The sequence below is a fragment of the Mangifera indica genome, unplaced genomic scaffold (genome assembly GCF_011075055.1).
Source record: "Mangifera indica cultivar Alphonso unplaced genomic scaffold, CATAS_Mindica_2.1 Un_0088, whole genome shotgun sequence".
NCBI classification, from domain to species: Eukaryota; Viridiplantae; Streptophyta; class Magnoliopsida; order Sapindales; family Anacardiaceae; genus Mangifera; species Mangifera indica.
The window spans coordinates 10,789-28,160 of NW_025401180.1; the positions used below are offsets into that span (position 1 = coordinate 10,789).

The 17,372-nt window shown below is 31.1% G+C and overlaps 2 protein-coding genes across 4 annotated transcripts; both read right to left on the reverse strand.

Moving 5' to 3' along the window:
- Positions 1-2,336: 2,336 nt before the first annotated feature.
- On the reverse strand, positions 2,337-7,162 carry LOC123207585 (RNA-binding protein L-like). 3 transcript variants are annotated; one of them, XR_006500409.1, is made up of 11 exons: positions 6,806-7,162; positions 6,169-6,231; positions 5,220-5,304; positions 5,044-5,115; positions 4,706-4,778; positions 4,401-4,452; positions 3,870-3,985; positions 3,721-3,790; positions 2,744-2,823; positions 2,529-2,633; positions 2,337-2,408 (listed from the first exon to the last, which is right to left on the reverse strand). XR_006500409.1 is itself a non-coding variant. In XM_044625066.1 (10 exons), exons 1-10 carry the CDS (start codon positions 7,115-7,117, stop codon positions 2,591-2,593), a joined length of 966 nt encoding a protein of 321 aa, XP_044481001.1. In that variant the 5' UTR covers positions 7,118-7,162; the 3' UTR covers positions 2,337-2,590. The 3 variants fall into 3 exon arrangements, 1 of the variants encoding a protein (XP_044481001.1); XR_006500408.1 differs by having other exon boundaries at positions 2,337-2,430; XM_044625066.1 differs by having other exon boundaries at positions 2,337-2,633.
- A 1,289-nt stretch (positions 7,163-8,451) lies between these two features.
- LOC123207586 (SUMO-conjugating enzyme SCE1-like) lies at positions 8,452-11,303 on the reverse strand. The gene is made up of 5 exons (XM_044625067.1): positions 11,060-11,303; positions 10,886-10,969; positions 9,453-9,605; positions 9,235-9,348; positions 8,452-8,754 (listed from the first exon to the last, which is right to left on the reverse strand). The coding sequence occupies exons 1-5, from the start codon at positions 11,123-11,125 to the stop codon at positions 8,692-8,694; spliced, it is 480 nt and encodes a 159-aa protein (XP_044481002.1). The 5' UTR covers positions 11,126-11,303; the 3' UTR covers positions 8,452-8,691.
- Positions 11,304-17,372: the final 6,069 nt, after the last annotated feature.

Below are 17,372 nucleotides of genomic sequence, written 5' to 3' on the forward strand. Positions count from 1 at the left end.
GTCAATCAACAGTATCTTTGGTTATATCGAAAAAGCAACAAAATTCCACAGGTCATATCAATAATTGAAATGTAAGTCAAAACATGAATGCACCTGACAAAATTAAGAGAGGCTGGTTGAAATTGTTTGTTTAATACATGGAATTGTGTGAAAAAAATCTTTAAGCAACGTCAGAAAATATATTTTTATATTAAAAAAATCGTGGCCGTCCAATTATTGAAGGGGAAAGTCAAAATTTCGGGGGATGAGAAAATATTGACTTCTTGAAGATTGGAATGTGGTTAAAGTTGAGTTGACTAATCCTACATACAATTAAATAGATGATGTTTATTTTCAACAGCTATTGTTTTAAAGGTCAAACCTAACTCAAACTGCCCTGCCTTTTCCCTCCATGTCCATTCTATTCTGCGATGGTTTCTTTGTTCTCAAAATGTTTCAACTGCACACTCTTTATTTTTTTACTTGTGATGACGACGACACTGGATGATGAAATCTGTGGCGAATTTTAGTCTTATTTTGATGGGAGAAAAAAATGCTCCAACCCCAGATTTCATGAGTTTTCTAGGGAAATTATGTGGAGGAGAAAGAGGACCAGACTTTGTGATAATTGATCATTCATGGAGAGACGAAGTTCATCTTCGTCGGCTTGTTGATGTTTCTTTATCTGCTAACGATGAGAGAGAGCTGGTTAACGGTTAAAAGGGAAAGAGAGGTTGTTGGAGACGAAAAGATGGGTAAAAAGTGAAGAAAAATATTTAGATGAGAAAAAAATAATCACTTTTCAAAACTAAAAAAATTTAGATAGAAATGAAGTTATTAATTTTTAAAATATAAAAAATAAATAAAATAAAATAATATATTTTTTAATATTAATATTAAAATAATGATTTTATCTTTATATATAAAGAAAAATGTTAACAAATACTTAACGATGGATCAACATTTGAATTTTTGAAATGAGTAATACTATGTATATCTATTTTAGGTACACAAATATATACACACTCATATGTGTCATCATATGATTGGTTATTATTTTATTCTTAATTCAAAATCATCTAATCACATGATGACATATATAAATGTGTACACATTTATGTATCCAAAATAGGTATACATAGTTTTATTCTTTTGAAATATTATGAATATAAATTTAAGAATGCATTAAACGTTGGGTGGGAATCGTCTTTGGCCTATTTTTGAAAGGTCAAACCTAACTCAAACTGCCCTGCCTTTCCCCTCTGTATCCGTTCTATTCTACCAGATTTTCTTTTTTCCCAAAATCTTTCACCTGTTCACTCAATTTTTTAATGCTTGTGATTACGACATTGGATGATGAAATCTGTGGTGAATTTTAGTCTTGTTTATTTTGATGGGAGAGAATGCCCCAACTCTAGATTTCATGAGTTTTCCGGGGAAATTGTATGGAGGATAAAGAGGACCGGACCTTTTCCAAATCTCTTCCCCTAAAATGATTCAACTGACTACAGGAATATTTTGTATGAAATACAGTCATAACAATTTTCAATTCAATCTGTTAGCCGATACAAAATCATATTAAAATCAAGTTTTTTTTTACAGAAAATTTAAGTGAAATCATTCTGATACGATTCAAAACTAAATTAGATCGTGTTAATATTGATACAAAAGTAATCTAAATTAATATAAACTTATCCGAATGTTTAAAAAATTATTACTTTAATAAAACTTGTTAGAGATAAATTAAAAAAATGCTTATAGATTACATATAATTGTAATTACTTATTATTCTTAATTTTTATTTAAAAATTTTATTTTATTATCCAATAGTGAGAATATGATTGGTTATTTAAATTATTGACATGTTATATAAAAATAATTTGTAAATAAGAAAAAAATATTATACTATATGGTTTATTAATAATAGGGTAGAGTAATTTGATAAAAAAATTAAATTGTTAAAAAAACTTGAGAATGAAAACAATAAAAAATTTTAGATCAATTTAGGTTATATTAAACCAACCTGAATATTAAAGGGTTTGGTTAGGATTAAAAATTTTCGACACTTCTAATTCGAATCGGGTTAGAGTTGAGAACCTCTACCTTGAAACCCAAACTGATACAACACGAATATGATTAAATGACACGAATTGTCAAGTATAATGAAACGCATTCCAATGTCATTCATTCATTAATAGAAATTATCTCTGATTCTACAAAGTTACCTTGATCCAAACACTCCAATGAACATTAATCTCCTATTATTCTATAGATCATTGAAATCTTTTGAATCCACACTACTGTATATGCTTTCAAGGGAAGTGTTAAAATGATCTTCGACTAAGAGATTCAAAGAATTATAGGTACTGGTCCAAGTAAATTTCACGTCAACAATATGCAGCAAGTATTTTTGACACCTCTCATGGCAACTTGAAAAGGGAAAACAAGAAGCTGGATCAACATGAAACTTGCTTTCAATTATGAATCGTAAATGAAATACAAGAGACTTGATACAAGTCGATAGAAATCTGATAACAGATATAAATTACCTTCCTAAACTTTTTGGTGGCTGGTAGACAAGCAACGGGTTATTCTGCCTGCAAAATCTTCATTATTTCGGCTTGCGAGGCATTCCCATCCTTGACTTAGCATATCTGGTTGCAGATTAAGCAAAACATTCGCACACAAAACCAACAACCATACAACGACAAAATAAATCAAGGCATTACCTATAAACTCAAACAGAAAACAGTGTAAAGGATACTCCAAACGTATTCCACCTGGAGATGAGTAGAGAACTGTGCCTTGCAGACTACTTAATGCTGCCATTGAAGAGGAAGTATCCTGCATATTTAGTTGCGTCTACTAGATGAGTCATTTACTATGATTCACTACAAGAAAATGAATAAAATCCACCCGATAACCGAGGCCATTTGCTAGCAAAGAACCACAACCATTGATTTGAAAAACATGTACACCACAAAGGTAAATTACATACAACTTCAATATAGAGGGTATTCCTCCTGCAAATGTCATGAACAATGAAAGATTCTGAATCCTAAGTGGAATACAGCATAATCCCACTACTCATTTACCATTCTCAAAGTGGGTTCGTAAATGCTATCACATTCGAAATCAATTAAAACACTTTCGAAAGGTGAACAAGTACCACATGCTATGATCACATTCAGGAAAACAGAACTAGTAGCAGTTTTCTTCTAATACAAGCTGAGGTACAGTCTGAATTTGGCCCCCCTTACACAATATAAGAAGAAAATAAATAAAAAATACATGTCCTCATTTGTGCAAACAACCAGTGATGCTTTCTCAATACACTAAGAATATGTGTTAACAACTATGAATTTTTAATGCTTTTTACAAAAAGAATCTACATGCAAATGATGAAATCCAAACATTTAAATTCATAAATATCCTATTAATAATTTTAATAAATAGATTCTACAATAATACCTTGCATATTGGCACGTTAGCATATGATGAAATATAGATTGTAATCTAAAAAGAGATTAGTGCATGAAGTTAGTGGCATTTTCTTTGAAAAAAAAATTTGATTCATTTTTCTAATTTTGTTTCTTTCAGCATGAACAAATTCACATGCTCCCGTGGACTAAAAACATGAACAAACTCATTCCTTTTCGAAAGAGAGATGCTATTATGTGAACTCTACCCTTAACAGGTATGAAAAAGGAGAATATGGCAAAAATAAAGTAAGTTGAACACCTGAAAGTCAACAAATGCAACTGGAGCCCCATATGTGCTCTGCATCTTTAATTTTAGATATCCTGGGCATCTGATAGAAAAAAAAAAAAAAATTAACCAAAAGAAAATTAACAAAATAATATATTACATAAAAAAGGTATGGTTCCTACCTAGAAAAGATTTGAACCAATTCTTGCTCTGTACAGGTTGGCCCAAGATTAGCCACAAAAAGAGTTGGACATGGGGCACCGATTTTGGGGACATTAGGGGAGGCTGATGAATGATTCTGCCATTACAATAAAGAGCCTAGAAGTTATTGACAATGGAAAATAATTGCTTAAGTGTACATATATAAAATTAGTTGTGACCAAGACAACTGATTTGACAAAAATGGGCTATCGACATGATTGAAAACTAGCTTGGAATCCATCATGCATCGAATGATAAAAACAATGCAATTTTACAACTAAAATTTAAAAAAGCATGCACGCAGGACATGTTAGGAAGCATCTCAAAAGACTGATGATTTTTGAAGGCCATGTAAGCTTAATTATACCATTCACAGTTAAAAGAAAAGGATATTATAGAGCATATAGCAATGGCACAAATACATAATTAGAAGTAGGCAAGAAATATTGGTGAGCAACTAATAGGGACTGCAACAGACTTAAAAACAAAAGCAAGCTGAAACATAGCCTGACCAATTTGGCAGCTGTTTTCTCACTAGCAGCTCTTGCCTCGAGGTTTCCAAGACTGAACAATTGAAAACAGGGAAAAAAAATTGAACAAGGATTAATAATAAGACGGTTTCACAAACACATGAACAAAAATAACAAAGGCAGATACTACACTCAAAAATCTGCAAACATGGCATGTAGTAACCGCTTTTACAAGGGACTTGACCTTTCTGATAGAAGCAATCACTTGAAAGTAAAAGTATGTGCTAATTGATCTAGAAGTAATCACTTCTAAATAATGAAAGTTGTGCTTAAGTAATGCAGATGACCTTTGTGTAGGTGGATAACCAATCATGTTGTAAGCAGAATTACCCATTCCAGGCATGTGAACGCTGCCAAAACCTGCTAGTGCCCAAGCGTGCAAAACATGTGCAATGTGAGCATCTATAAGAATGTGTCCTCCATGTGACCAAGTAATTAATTTGTAGTCCAAGTGAGCGATTAGACAAGCACTAGACAGTAGACACCTCATATAAAGCAAACCAATGAGAGCAAGAGAGAGGTACAAACATTATTAATAAGCCTAAAGTGAACCAAGAAAAGAAACTGTTCAAACAAGCAACCACAAGGTAATATCACAAAAACTAATTCAAGGCAGTCCACTCACCTGAATCAGGAGTTCCTCTTGAAAATGTGGAGGACCCTCTAGCTTTCTTATCAGAGCCACTCCATTCATCATCTAATAGTAATAACCAATGGATACACATGATGTCACTGAGCAAACAAAATATATAATAGAAATCAAATCAAATTTTAAGGGAAGAAATTCAACAAGCTCCAGACCAGTTCTTGAGCGCTTAGATCGGGAATTAGATTTTGCAAGATCAATATACAGGATTGATCCTTTCTCAAGATCAAACACCATTCCCTGCAAACAGAGGACTCCAAGCTAAGATTAATATATCTCATACTCTGAAAAGAAGCAGTACAGTAGTGGTTATCTGTGTCACCAGTTTTGTATCAAGTGCCTAACCTTGTCAATAACACCAATAATTAACAAAATAAGTTGACCTACAAAAGATTCAAATTACAAAATTTTTAATTGTCTCGCCTAATGCTTTCTGCACTACTTTCTCCAATATTTCAGAGGGCCAGGCAAAAGAGCAGATACTCTCTATTCGAATTCAGACAAAAATGAAGAGAAAAAAGAAAATAGTGGAAATTCAGCAATAATATATGCATTGAAAAAACCAGAATTTTTGCAGAGCCATGACTATATTCCATATTGTGGATTTATGTATCAGAAAACTTTTAAGAATAACTTGAGCACATGCATGAGTTTCCCTTTATGCTTATTTTCCTGAAAATGACATCATTAGCATAGGCAAGTGCAAACACTGAGGCAAAACATACAGAGAAAGAAGCCTACATAAACAGATTATCTTTGCTCAATATGATTAGTTTACCTCTCACATCCCTTAGAAATAACATAGTTTATAGATACTTCTCAGAACATCTAAGTCATGAGAGTGGCTAATAAACCAGTGTCAATATGTTTCTATCTAGCAAAGATAATGACCTATCAGATCCTGAATGAGATCAAATATTAAGTTAAAAATTGTACGCAAATATCTTCATGCAGAACCATCATGCAAACGTCAAGCAATTTCACTTGATCAATCTATTTTATACAATGAATACCAGTACCTGAAAATATGATCACAGATATTACCTAAAAGTGTAGGGATGTAAGGTTTCAATCATCATATGAAAAGTATAGTGGGATACTTACATTTAGAGCTTGCATTGCCACAATTGCAGACTGCTGATCAGAGAATACAGCAAAAGCAAATGGCTGTCACCAAGAAAAAGCCATATCAGTTTACTACATACATGACTTTGGTACAAAGTAAAGAGTAATAAACTAATTATAAAGCCTAATTTGTGATCTAAACTTAAAAAGAGAAATAGAAAGCGAGAGAAAGAGAGGAAACAAAAAAAAAAAAAAACTATATCCATTGAACAGGAGTCCTTCCACTTATTTTTATGGGTCAATAGTTAAGAAAATTCAACTTCCTTTTTTGCTGGAAAATGGCACACAGATGCAGTACTTCACTATCTTGAAATAAGACATTAATAAATAAAAAGAGAATAAATTCATTAAGTCCGAAGGCATACTAGAATCAGTCTCAGATTGAACTTCCCTATAATTCAATTACTGAATAACCATCACAACAGTCCAGCATTCACTGTTACTTGAGGATTTTTTTTTTTAACTTATCAACGTTAATGGATATATTAACAGTATAACAATAACAAATAGAACGAAAAATTCACAATAATACAAGTCAAATTAAAAAATTATAAAAGAAAAAGGTAAACATTTACATAGACATAAAATGTAAATATTATAAGACCGATAAGAATACCTGTGAAGCTTGGGCTTGGTTCCGAAGGTGAGAGGATTCGTAGCCAGGAAACTCACGGAACAGGTTATAAATCTCTCTAGCCTTAACGTCTTCAGGTAAACCCGCCACAAATAGGGTTCGGACAGCATCGTAAGAACCGTTCGAGGGGAAGTGAGCCGCGTAGGGGGCGAAAGGTGGTGGCTGTTGCTGGGGCATATACGGCGGCAGTGGCGGTGGAGGCTGCGGTGCAGCGGCTCCCGGCGGAGGCGGTGGAGGCGGCGGTTGATAATAACCGTAGGGTACACCGGGCGGTGGTGGATAATATTCAGCCATTGCGGTTGGTACTTCAGGGTACAAACAAATCGGGTACTTTTTAATGTTGTATTTTCCACGGCTTTTAATAATGGGCCGAGTCTAGGGCCTTTACAATGTTCATTGTTCACCGTTTCAAATCCGAGATTTTTTTAGCATTTAAATTTTATTGAAGACTTGAAAAGTTCAAATAAAATCAAACTTTATTTTTTTATCCCAGAGCTTGCATGTTTTGATAGAATGTGAAGAGCTCTATTGTTGCATTAAATACTTCGGCTTTATGTTTTTTTAAGGATGCTGTTAGGGTGACTAGAGCATTCAGTAAAGTTTCAAAAATGTGGGTGAATTCGTTAGCCGAAGGTGAAAATTATACGTCTGTTTAAACTCTCTGTCATTCTGGATTTAATTTAAGCCAATCTTGTTTAAGCTTGAACTCGAGAGATCAATATTTTCAAACTCAAACTCAAATTTGAAAGATGTTCAATTCATAAAAATTGTAAACCTAAAAAATTGGATATGAATCGATTAAAATAATATTATTTCGATTAACACACATCAAAATAATGTCATTACAATATTAATTATAGTTTAAAGTTTGATTCAAGCTTGACTCTTCTCAAATACCTTTGAAACGAGATCGACGAGCTCAAACTGAAACGAGATCATACTTAAACTCAAGTTTGACTCCATTGAAATGAGTTGAACTCGAGCTTAGAAAAATTCAAACTCAACTCAAATTTAACATTAGATACATTTACCTCATCTTATGATACAATAAAATATATGTAAAAAAATTATACAAATTTTAATATACATCAAATCAGTATAATATAATGAATCTATTATATGATAAGATACGTATTACTGATACAAAATGATTCACTCTCTTTAAAAAATTAATGACATAGTAAAACTAGGATGCATATGAAAATTTTATATTTTTATAAAATATAATATTTTTTAAAATAATGATGTGATAATTAAAATTTTTTTATTATTTTTAGTTAATGTATCAACAATAGTTATGGCCAGGTATCCTACCGGTCCCTTCCAAATGTTGAGGGGCTTTCACCCACACCTGCCCAAGTACAAATATGGGTGTCACTTAGACAAGTACTACTCTATATTAAGAGAGTACTCCAGCCATATAAACTGAAATGTTCCAACAATCTTTCCTTTTGAAACAGGTGCAAATGAGAGTTACACTTGAGAGCCATGCTAGAGAGTTTAAACAAGTCATCACCAGTCTGGGACAACTTCTCTACCATCCCTGATCTGTCGAGCCAAGAATGGGAGAGGTTTCTGAGAGCTCAGTGAATAACACAAAATACAAGACCACACAAATGACAGCCAAATAAATAAAGCCACGTTTTCGACTGATATGATCACCAATGAGTACAGTTGCCGTATAGTGTAGTATATCTACATGCACTATCGGCCAAAATGGAAGACGGTTTCAACCATGCAGTTTACACAGAGGCAATTGACAGTTCCAATATATCAACATTTTTTACAAGGGCAAGTTTAGCATTGGCATTTTACAGGAGGCAGTGGACTGACAATTACCAGCAATCACCACAGAAAGCAGACCATTATTAGATGGGTGAGGGGTACTGCTTGGCCTGCAGGCGAACCCTTCTCTTGTATTCAGCAGCATCCTGCATAAAGAAGTCTTTGGTTATTAGAATATTAACACAAGAAGGTAGGATAGCATCTTTTAAAAATAAAATTGAAATTCCAGCACCAAATTACTACAACAGGGCCTTACAGCGCTTAAATATTACAGGAAAAACATATACAGCATACAAAAAAATTTAACATTTAAACCCTTGAGTTTATTTACATTAACTGGTGAATTCTGATGAAAGGGCAAGAAGAACAAAGTTGAAGCAGAATATTCCAATTGCAGAGTATCTCATTGTTTGTTGACATCAATCAATGAAAATATACCATCATCACACAAGGAGGACCCAGCCCTTCTCTCACTAAAGAATCCTTAAAGAAAATAATCAAAGACTTATTTAATTGAATCGATTCCTCTTAGTACATGATCTAACAGTACTAAACAGAATATTGGAGCTCATCCTAATACATTAGGGCTTCCAGATAAATGCATAAAATTTTATAAAACTGCATACCTGGATGAAGAGCTGATAGCCTTCAGTTTGAGCAGGATCAGCAGGATTTGGCTGGTCCAGCAAATCTTGGATACCGACGAGAATTTGCTTTACAGTAATGGCTGGTCTCCACCCCTACAAATAACAGCTTGCTGAGAAACCTTGTGGCCAAGTATATTCAAGACATTAATGGACCTGCAAACTCCAAAGCAATATTAGGAGCGGCAGCAGATACTTACGCTGTCTTCATTGAGGATTGAAAGGCAAACAGTTCCAGAAGGATAGACATTGGGGTGAAAGAAGCCTTGAGGAAATTTGCACTTTGGTGGCTTGCTAGGGTAATCTTCACTGAAGTGGAGAGTAAGTGGGTAGTAACCACCCTCCCAATCAGTCTGCAACATTGAAAACATACGATAGTTAATGCAGGTCAAACTTGGGAGACATATATCATCATAGCAAGTTTAACCGTCTGTATTTTTCTCTCTCTTTTTCATACTTTGCCCTTGATTATATGGCCCTCTAAGAAACACCACAATAAAAAAAAAAAAGAACAAAAGAGCATTAACAAATCCACCAATAATATAATATCAAAGGTTAACAAAACTGTTGAAACATTAAAATTTTTAGGGAGAAGACCTGGGTTCAAGCCTCTGTCGTGTTTGTGAAATTTTGATTTGAATTACTTACAAAAAAAAAAATCCACCAATAATGTTAATGCATGCCCTTAAGCCTTTAGAGATGATACACAAGCACAAGGAAAAAGGTAGGTTGCAAAACATGGCCACAACATTATGAAGCATAATGCATTCACACAGTCCAAGGAGAGGAAAACGATGGAGAAAGTTAAAAAAATAATAATAATAACACCACCACCACCATATATCATAAGCTACAGTGAGTAAACACCAACACAATTCTAGGAGATTGATTATTCATAATAGGAAATCATTTGACAAATAAAATAACAACATCCATCATTCTACTAAACAAATTGTAATGGTGTATCCCAGCTCCAATACCATTCACAATAACACATACATTAACCATTACTAAATAACCTCAAGACTGGTTTTACAATCAAGACATTTCCATCCTGCACTAGAGCCATTACAAGAAATAAGGTAGGCGAATTTTTTTAAACAGTAAATTATCTTTAAATAGTTAAAAAAATAATTATCATGTACAAAATGAAGCAATAACTACCTAATGATCAATGTTGATGGCCCAGGAATAAGGCAAGCAACTAGCCAAAAACCCTACCAAACCATTATAGGAGGGACTTCAAAAAGCCTATAAGGACCACAAGTTCACAATCATTAAACCTACAGGGCCAGGAACTCCTTCAGGAACAATACACTTCATTTCATCAACATACAAGAGAAATATTCCACCTAAAGAGAATTGTATCTGTCTAGTTGCAAAACTACAGTTATACAAATAAAACTGAGGTAACTCAGATTGAAAAAAATCATGTATCTACGCTTCAACAGGGAATCATATCAAGGACCACACACCAAATCATCAACAGAGGATAACCGATAACATATAAACTACCTCAGAATTAATTCCATTGATATAATTTAACGAGACGTAAAGGACAAAACTCAAAACAGTATAGAAACAGCACAAGCTAGTAAAGACTTTTAACCTAAATACAGAGTTGGAAACTTACTCCGGCTTTACCGGGAATAGTGCAATGCCACACCATCAAATTCACTGAACCATCCGGCAGAGTCTCCGGCTTCGCTACAAAACCCTTACACCAAAAAAAGAAAAAAGAAAAATATCAAAACACAAATAAGAAGAATCATGGTAAACCATAAAAAGGGCTTTTCGTTGTACGGACATGAGGATGGTTCTTACGCCAAGCCTTTCGCTCCTCCGCAAGCCGGCCACGAGCTATACCCGACATCTCTCTTGCAAGCTGAAAAAACTCAAACGACTTTTGTTCTTTTTTTTAATTTTAAAGTGCAAACACAGAGGAGAATAGAAGTGAAATACAAAGTGGTTTCTTCGTCTTGTTCCAATTATGCTCTTTCGTCGTGAGGTATGTCGTGCAGTTTCTGCTATTGTACGGTCCAGATTTGATCGGGAATAAGTAAAGCCGACAATATGAACAGCCACTTTGTCCATTTTATCTTTTTTTTTCTAGAGGACCCTGAAAGTAATTGGATTGACAATTTTATACCTTAGCGTTGAAAAGACGCCATTATGCTCCCTCACGTGATTTCTCATGCATAGTAAATTAATATTTTCATTCTTTTGAGTAATGTCTAAAAAAAGCCAAAAACAAAATCTTAAAGAGTGTGACTAGTGGAGTGGGATGGTTGACCTACTCATTGAGTGATAAGCATTACGACACTTTCAACAACCTTCTTTGAAAAGATTTAGTAGACATTCATATGATCATGTATTGATAATCCTTAGATAAGATAGATTTTTTGTTTATCCCATCATTAGCCAAGGTTTGTAAGCCTTGAGGATTATAAGTGTTGGCCTAAAGTGTCATCTTAAGGGAGCTTGACGTAGTGTTTAATACTTTGAAATATTTTTATTTGTCCCTTGTCAAAGGGTTCTAATTGGGAATTGACATGTTTAGGGTGCAAGGGGCATCAAGAAGGATTCAAGACCATTTGATAATTGGTTTGTTGCTCTCATTGCCATTGAGAGTGAGAAGTCTTTGAGTATCGTACAAATATTTCAACAATTGTCTCTGGCTTAAGGGTGGCCCATTTCGGTGAAGTGTATAACAATGGGATGGAGCTATGTGCTTGTTAAGTAATATTGGGAGATCATCTGCAGTAAATTAAGGCTTAGGAGCCAAACCTTGCTCAAGTTGTGTTACGCTAATCTTAAAGATGAACTGATTACAGTTTATATAGTGGAGAGGTTTCAAACTACCTTTTAAGTCATATAAAAACTAGTTATCTAAGACTTTTTTATGTCATTTGCCATAAACCATTTGTCAAGATTTATACTGAGTTGTTGGGATGGGATGAGATTGTGCCCTCCTTTAATGTCAAACTATTGATACAAATTTTTATCACCAATTGGTATATGTAATTTTAAATCTTGCGCAAGATAAACTATAATAGTAATAATTAGAATATAAAAAAACTCGGATTGATCTACTATAGTATTTCAAATTATAAACGGAAAAAAAAAGAAAAATAAATAAAATATATAATTTTTAATACGATTCAATTTAATTATCGGAATGCCTACATTTATGGTTTCGTTATTAATATAAATGTATTATAAGAAAATAATAATTTAGTAATGTTTTGATGTGTAATTTTTGTGCTTCCTTTATTTTTTTTTTCCCCTTTTCCTGCTTTTTTTTTTTTTTTAGCTTGTATATATAAGACTTATTTAGAAGGCAAAGTAGGTTTAGATTTGATTGAATAAGGATCCCTATAAATATATTTGTAATTCAAATCCAAATGAAGAGGATTATTGTAGCCATCAATGGTTTGTTGGTTGGGAAAGTTGTTAATAGTTTCCTATTAGGTAAGCATTACGAACATGTTTTGTTGAAAGTATAGTTTTAAAAATAGGATTAGACCAGACAATTTGATTGATTGAACCGTCAGACGTTAGTTAAATCGGTTTTGATTCATATAAAATTGAGTTTGATTCGATCAATACAAAAAATTAATTATCTTCCATAAATTCAGTATAAAAAATTAAACCCAAGACCTTATTTATTCATTTAAATATATATACTATCAAATTAAATTTATTTTAATGTTAAATAAGTTAAATTATATAATTAATGATAAATTATACGAAAATTGTTTAAATGTTATTTTTAAACAATTAATAAGTTTAACAATCGGTTAGCTAATCTGATTATTAGTTTAATTAAACCATCTCCTCTATTAAATTGATATCCAATCTAATTCTAAAATCATTGGTTGAAAGTTTATAATTGATTCCTTCATTTGTTAGGCACAATTGTTGCCTCGAAATGGAGAATCTTCTTTCTAGTTGTTAGGGTTGAATTCGAGCCGAGTCAAATTCGAGCTCGATTCGGTTTACATATAGCTGAACTCGAGTTCGAACTTGTAAAAGCTAAACTTGAACTCAGTTAAGCTTGTTTTTCGTTATTAAAACGATATCGTTTTAATACATATTGGTCAAAACAACGTCATTTTGTATTAAAATTTTTAATTAGAAAATTTGGCGAGTAGAGGTTGAGATCTACCGAGCTCATTAGGACTGACTCGTTTTGAACTCATTTAAATCGAATTTGAACTTAAGCTTAAATAGACTCAATTCGAATCCTATCTTACTCGTTGCTGAGCTAGAAATTGTCTAGCCAATTGTTGTTGGTCGAGCCTTAAATAGGATTTCTGTGACCACAACACAACAAATAATTCCAAGCTGTCGGTTGTTAATGGAACCCTTGTTCTGAAGCTCATTGTGGGCTTAGCTTATAAATTAATGGAGTTTGGATGGCCCAACTCAAACTCATGCTATTGCGTTCTCCACTCAAGGCAGTTAAAGTTGTTCTAATCAAACATTAACAGCTTTTATCTTTCGAAATTAAAATAAGGTTATAAAAATCGTATAAGAAATTCATAAAATTAATAATGGTATAATAATTTCGTGTGTATATATATATATATATAAAATTAATAAAATTATATATATAAGTAATATATATTATTTTTATATAAATAATAATATGTCATTATGTGATTGTATATCATTTTATGATCCATAGTTTTAAAAACCAGAGTGGATCAACGGATTGTCAATTGCTAACCAAACCAATGTGACCTTGTATAAAAACGGGTTTGACTCGTCAGTATAAACGACTAATTATTTTCAAAAAATTATTATGAAAACTTAAACCAAAACATTATTTATTATATTTGAATATTAATAAAACTATGCGTACATATTTTTGATGTATAATTTAAGTATACAGATGATATATCATCATGTGATTTGATGATTTTAAATAAAAGATAAAAATAATACTCAATCACGTTTAACACATCATTTATGTACTTAAATTGTGTACTAAAAATGTATATACATAATATTGCTATTTGATTATATATACAATTAAATTAAGCTTATTTTAATGTTAAATACTTCAAATTATATATTTAATTATAAATTATATATAATTTTTTAATATTAATTTTGAACAATTAACCAATCCAATCACCGTTTGAACCACATCGCCCCCTCCACTAGGTTGATATCCAATCCGATTTTAAAACTCTAACTTAAAATTACTCAATTATATGGTAATATATCATCATTTGTGTATATTAGATTACTCATAGATAATTAAAACAATCCCTTTAAAAATATAAAAATTAAGTAGTGCTATGTGCACAACTTTTATACGTAACTTTATTCACAAACAAAGACGTGTCATTTTTTGATTAGATAATAGAAAATTAAAGATAAAATAACATCAAATCACATGGTGACATACCATTATTTATGTATATACTCTTATTGGTAAAAATTTGAAAAGCCAATGAAATTTAAAAAATATTAATAAAACTATGCGCATAATTTTATATACAAATAATGACATATTATTATATGATTAAATATTATTTATATATAATTTTAAAATATTTAATTGTATAATGATATATTATTTTTTCTATATAAAATTATGTATTTATTTATATATATAATATTACTAAAAAAAATTATTATAAGATTAAATCTTAATAATTCAATTGCACAAATCCAAGCAAACTCTTCATGGTCTATCCAAGCAAATTCCGAAAAGAGCAATTCTTTCTAAATAAGTTTTTGGTATATAATTTAAAATACAGATAATATGTTATCATATGATTAAATATTATTTTATTTTAACTTAAAATTATTTAATTATATAATAATACATTATCTATATATTTAAATTATTTATAAAAAAATATATAGTTAAATTATTTTAAAAAATACATCTTTTTTAGAAATTGAATCGATTGAGAGATTTAATAAATTGATGTTACAACATTCAATTGGTGGAAAACTGATATGGGAAAAAGAGGAAAACTAGTTGTAACACTTTTAGTCCTGAAATTGCAACCACTCTTACAAAGTGACAATGATCTCTAAAGTTACCTGACCTCTAATTTGGACAGCATGATATATTATGAATAAATTAAAAAAAAAGAAAATTCATATAAAGATTGAATCTGAAATTTATTTATCACCTTTTGTCAAAATCATTATTGCTTATGAGACCCACCAAGATAAGGTCTAATTAGGTGGCCCTAATTAGCTAAGAGCCTTCAACTTAATCATTTTAAGCAAATAATATCACAGTCAATATGTTAAAAGATTCATGTTTTTGAGGATAATCAATTACCTTAATGATGTGATGCTCGTATTCAAAGTACATTATTATCATCCTAACTTAGGATGAAATAAAAAACTTTCATCTGTTAAATTTCAAAAGCTCATATTCTAATCTATCATATCTACTTTTATTATTTTTATTTAGTTATCATAGTCCTTCTATTGAAATAATTTGTCATTAACACTTAATTTACGTATCAAATTATGCTATTATATTTTTACTAGTTAAAAATTTTTACTTAAACCCTTAAAAATATTAAAACTTTAATCAACCTTAAAATCTTGATTTTGTTTAATTCTTTAGTGGTGTAATTATTATTTTTGAAATTATTAATGACATATTGAAAGTTTAAATATTCCCAAAACACTTCCTAAACTTTTTTACAATTTTCCAAAAACCCTTGAAAAGTTTTTTTGGCACCATTAATATTTCCAAACATTACAGTTTAACCTAAACATATGCCATTTTAAAAACAATATTAATATATGCACAAACAACATATACAACTTTATGCACAATAATAACATATCATTGTATAATTGAATAGTTTTAAATTAAAAATAAAACAATATTCAATCTCATAATGATATGTCATTATTTATGTATAAAATTATATATATAATTTTATTATTTTTAAAAGAAAAAAGAAAATAAAAAAATCTATATAAAATAACATTTTTATTCTTCTACTTAATGAAATTCATTAACAAAAGTGAATAATGGGTGGAATTCGGCTTTTTGAACTTATAGCGTGGGATTTTGTGCTTTCAGTAAACCTTCGGTGTGAAATAGTGTTTTGGCTATTATTTATTTATTTTACCCATGAATAGAGTGGTGAGATAATCTTGTCTAAAAATAGAATAAACAATATCTTTTCCCCTCTTTTTAAACTTTCCAACAATGTAATAAATGCTCGAGACCCTACCTCATAAGAACAAAATTATTATAAAAATTAAAAAAAATTCATCGAAAAATTCACTTTAAATAGCATGGAAGATTATGCACAAATGACCCTTGCAAAGAGTGGAATTAAAAGATGTTTACTGTATATATTTTGTCATCATGCTAACTTTTGCTTTGCTTTTGAAACTCCATCTTAACATGTATAATCAAGTTGATGTGTTATAAAGTTTCTGATTATCGGAATGGTTGTATGATCTTTTTTTTTTGTATAAAGAGAAATCCCACTAGAGTTGAATTATCTCTGTAGTGTCTAACTAACTATATTATATAAGTAAAACTTTAGGTCTAGTGATCAGTCATACAATTACTGTATTAGATAAGTTAAGAGTTTAATCTTAAAATATCGTTGAAGGGTAAGAAAGATTGTGAGGTGAATGAAATTCTCAACTTATATTTTCAATTAAGAGAGTATAATATTTATACAATATATAAATTAATAAAAATGGAAAGGATATTATCTTCTAATTATTAACTACCCAACTAAGGAAATATTCTAGAATAAAATATTTGATATCCTAAAATAGAATATTTATCTAATTATTGATTACCTAAATAACGAGATGTCTTATAATAAAATATTTAATATCCTAGAATAATATATATACATCCAAAAATTAAAATATTTACATTCCAAAAATTGTCTAAGCCTTGCATGATTTTTTTGTAGATGCAATGAAAGGGGCAATATTAGGAGAGATGGAAATAGCAATTGCACTCAAGATCAGTTGATCTTGATGAATCCAAAGAGAATGGTCTAGTGTGATGGTGGGTTGTAGACATAGTCATCAGTCGTCGATGAAGCCCATAACATCATAACCTCGGAAAATGACATGAAACTGAAAACGCTATGATG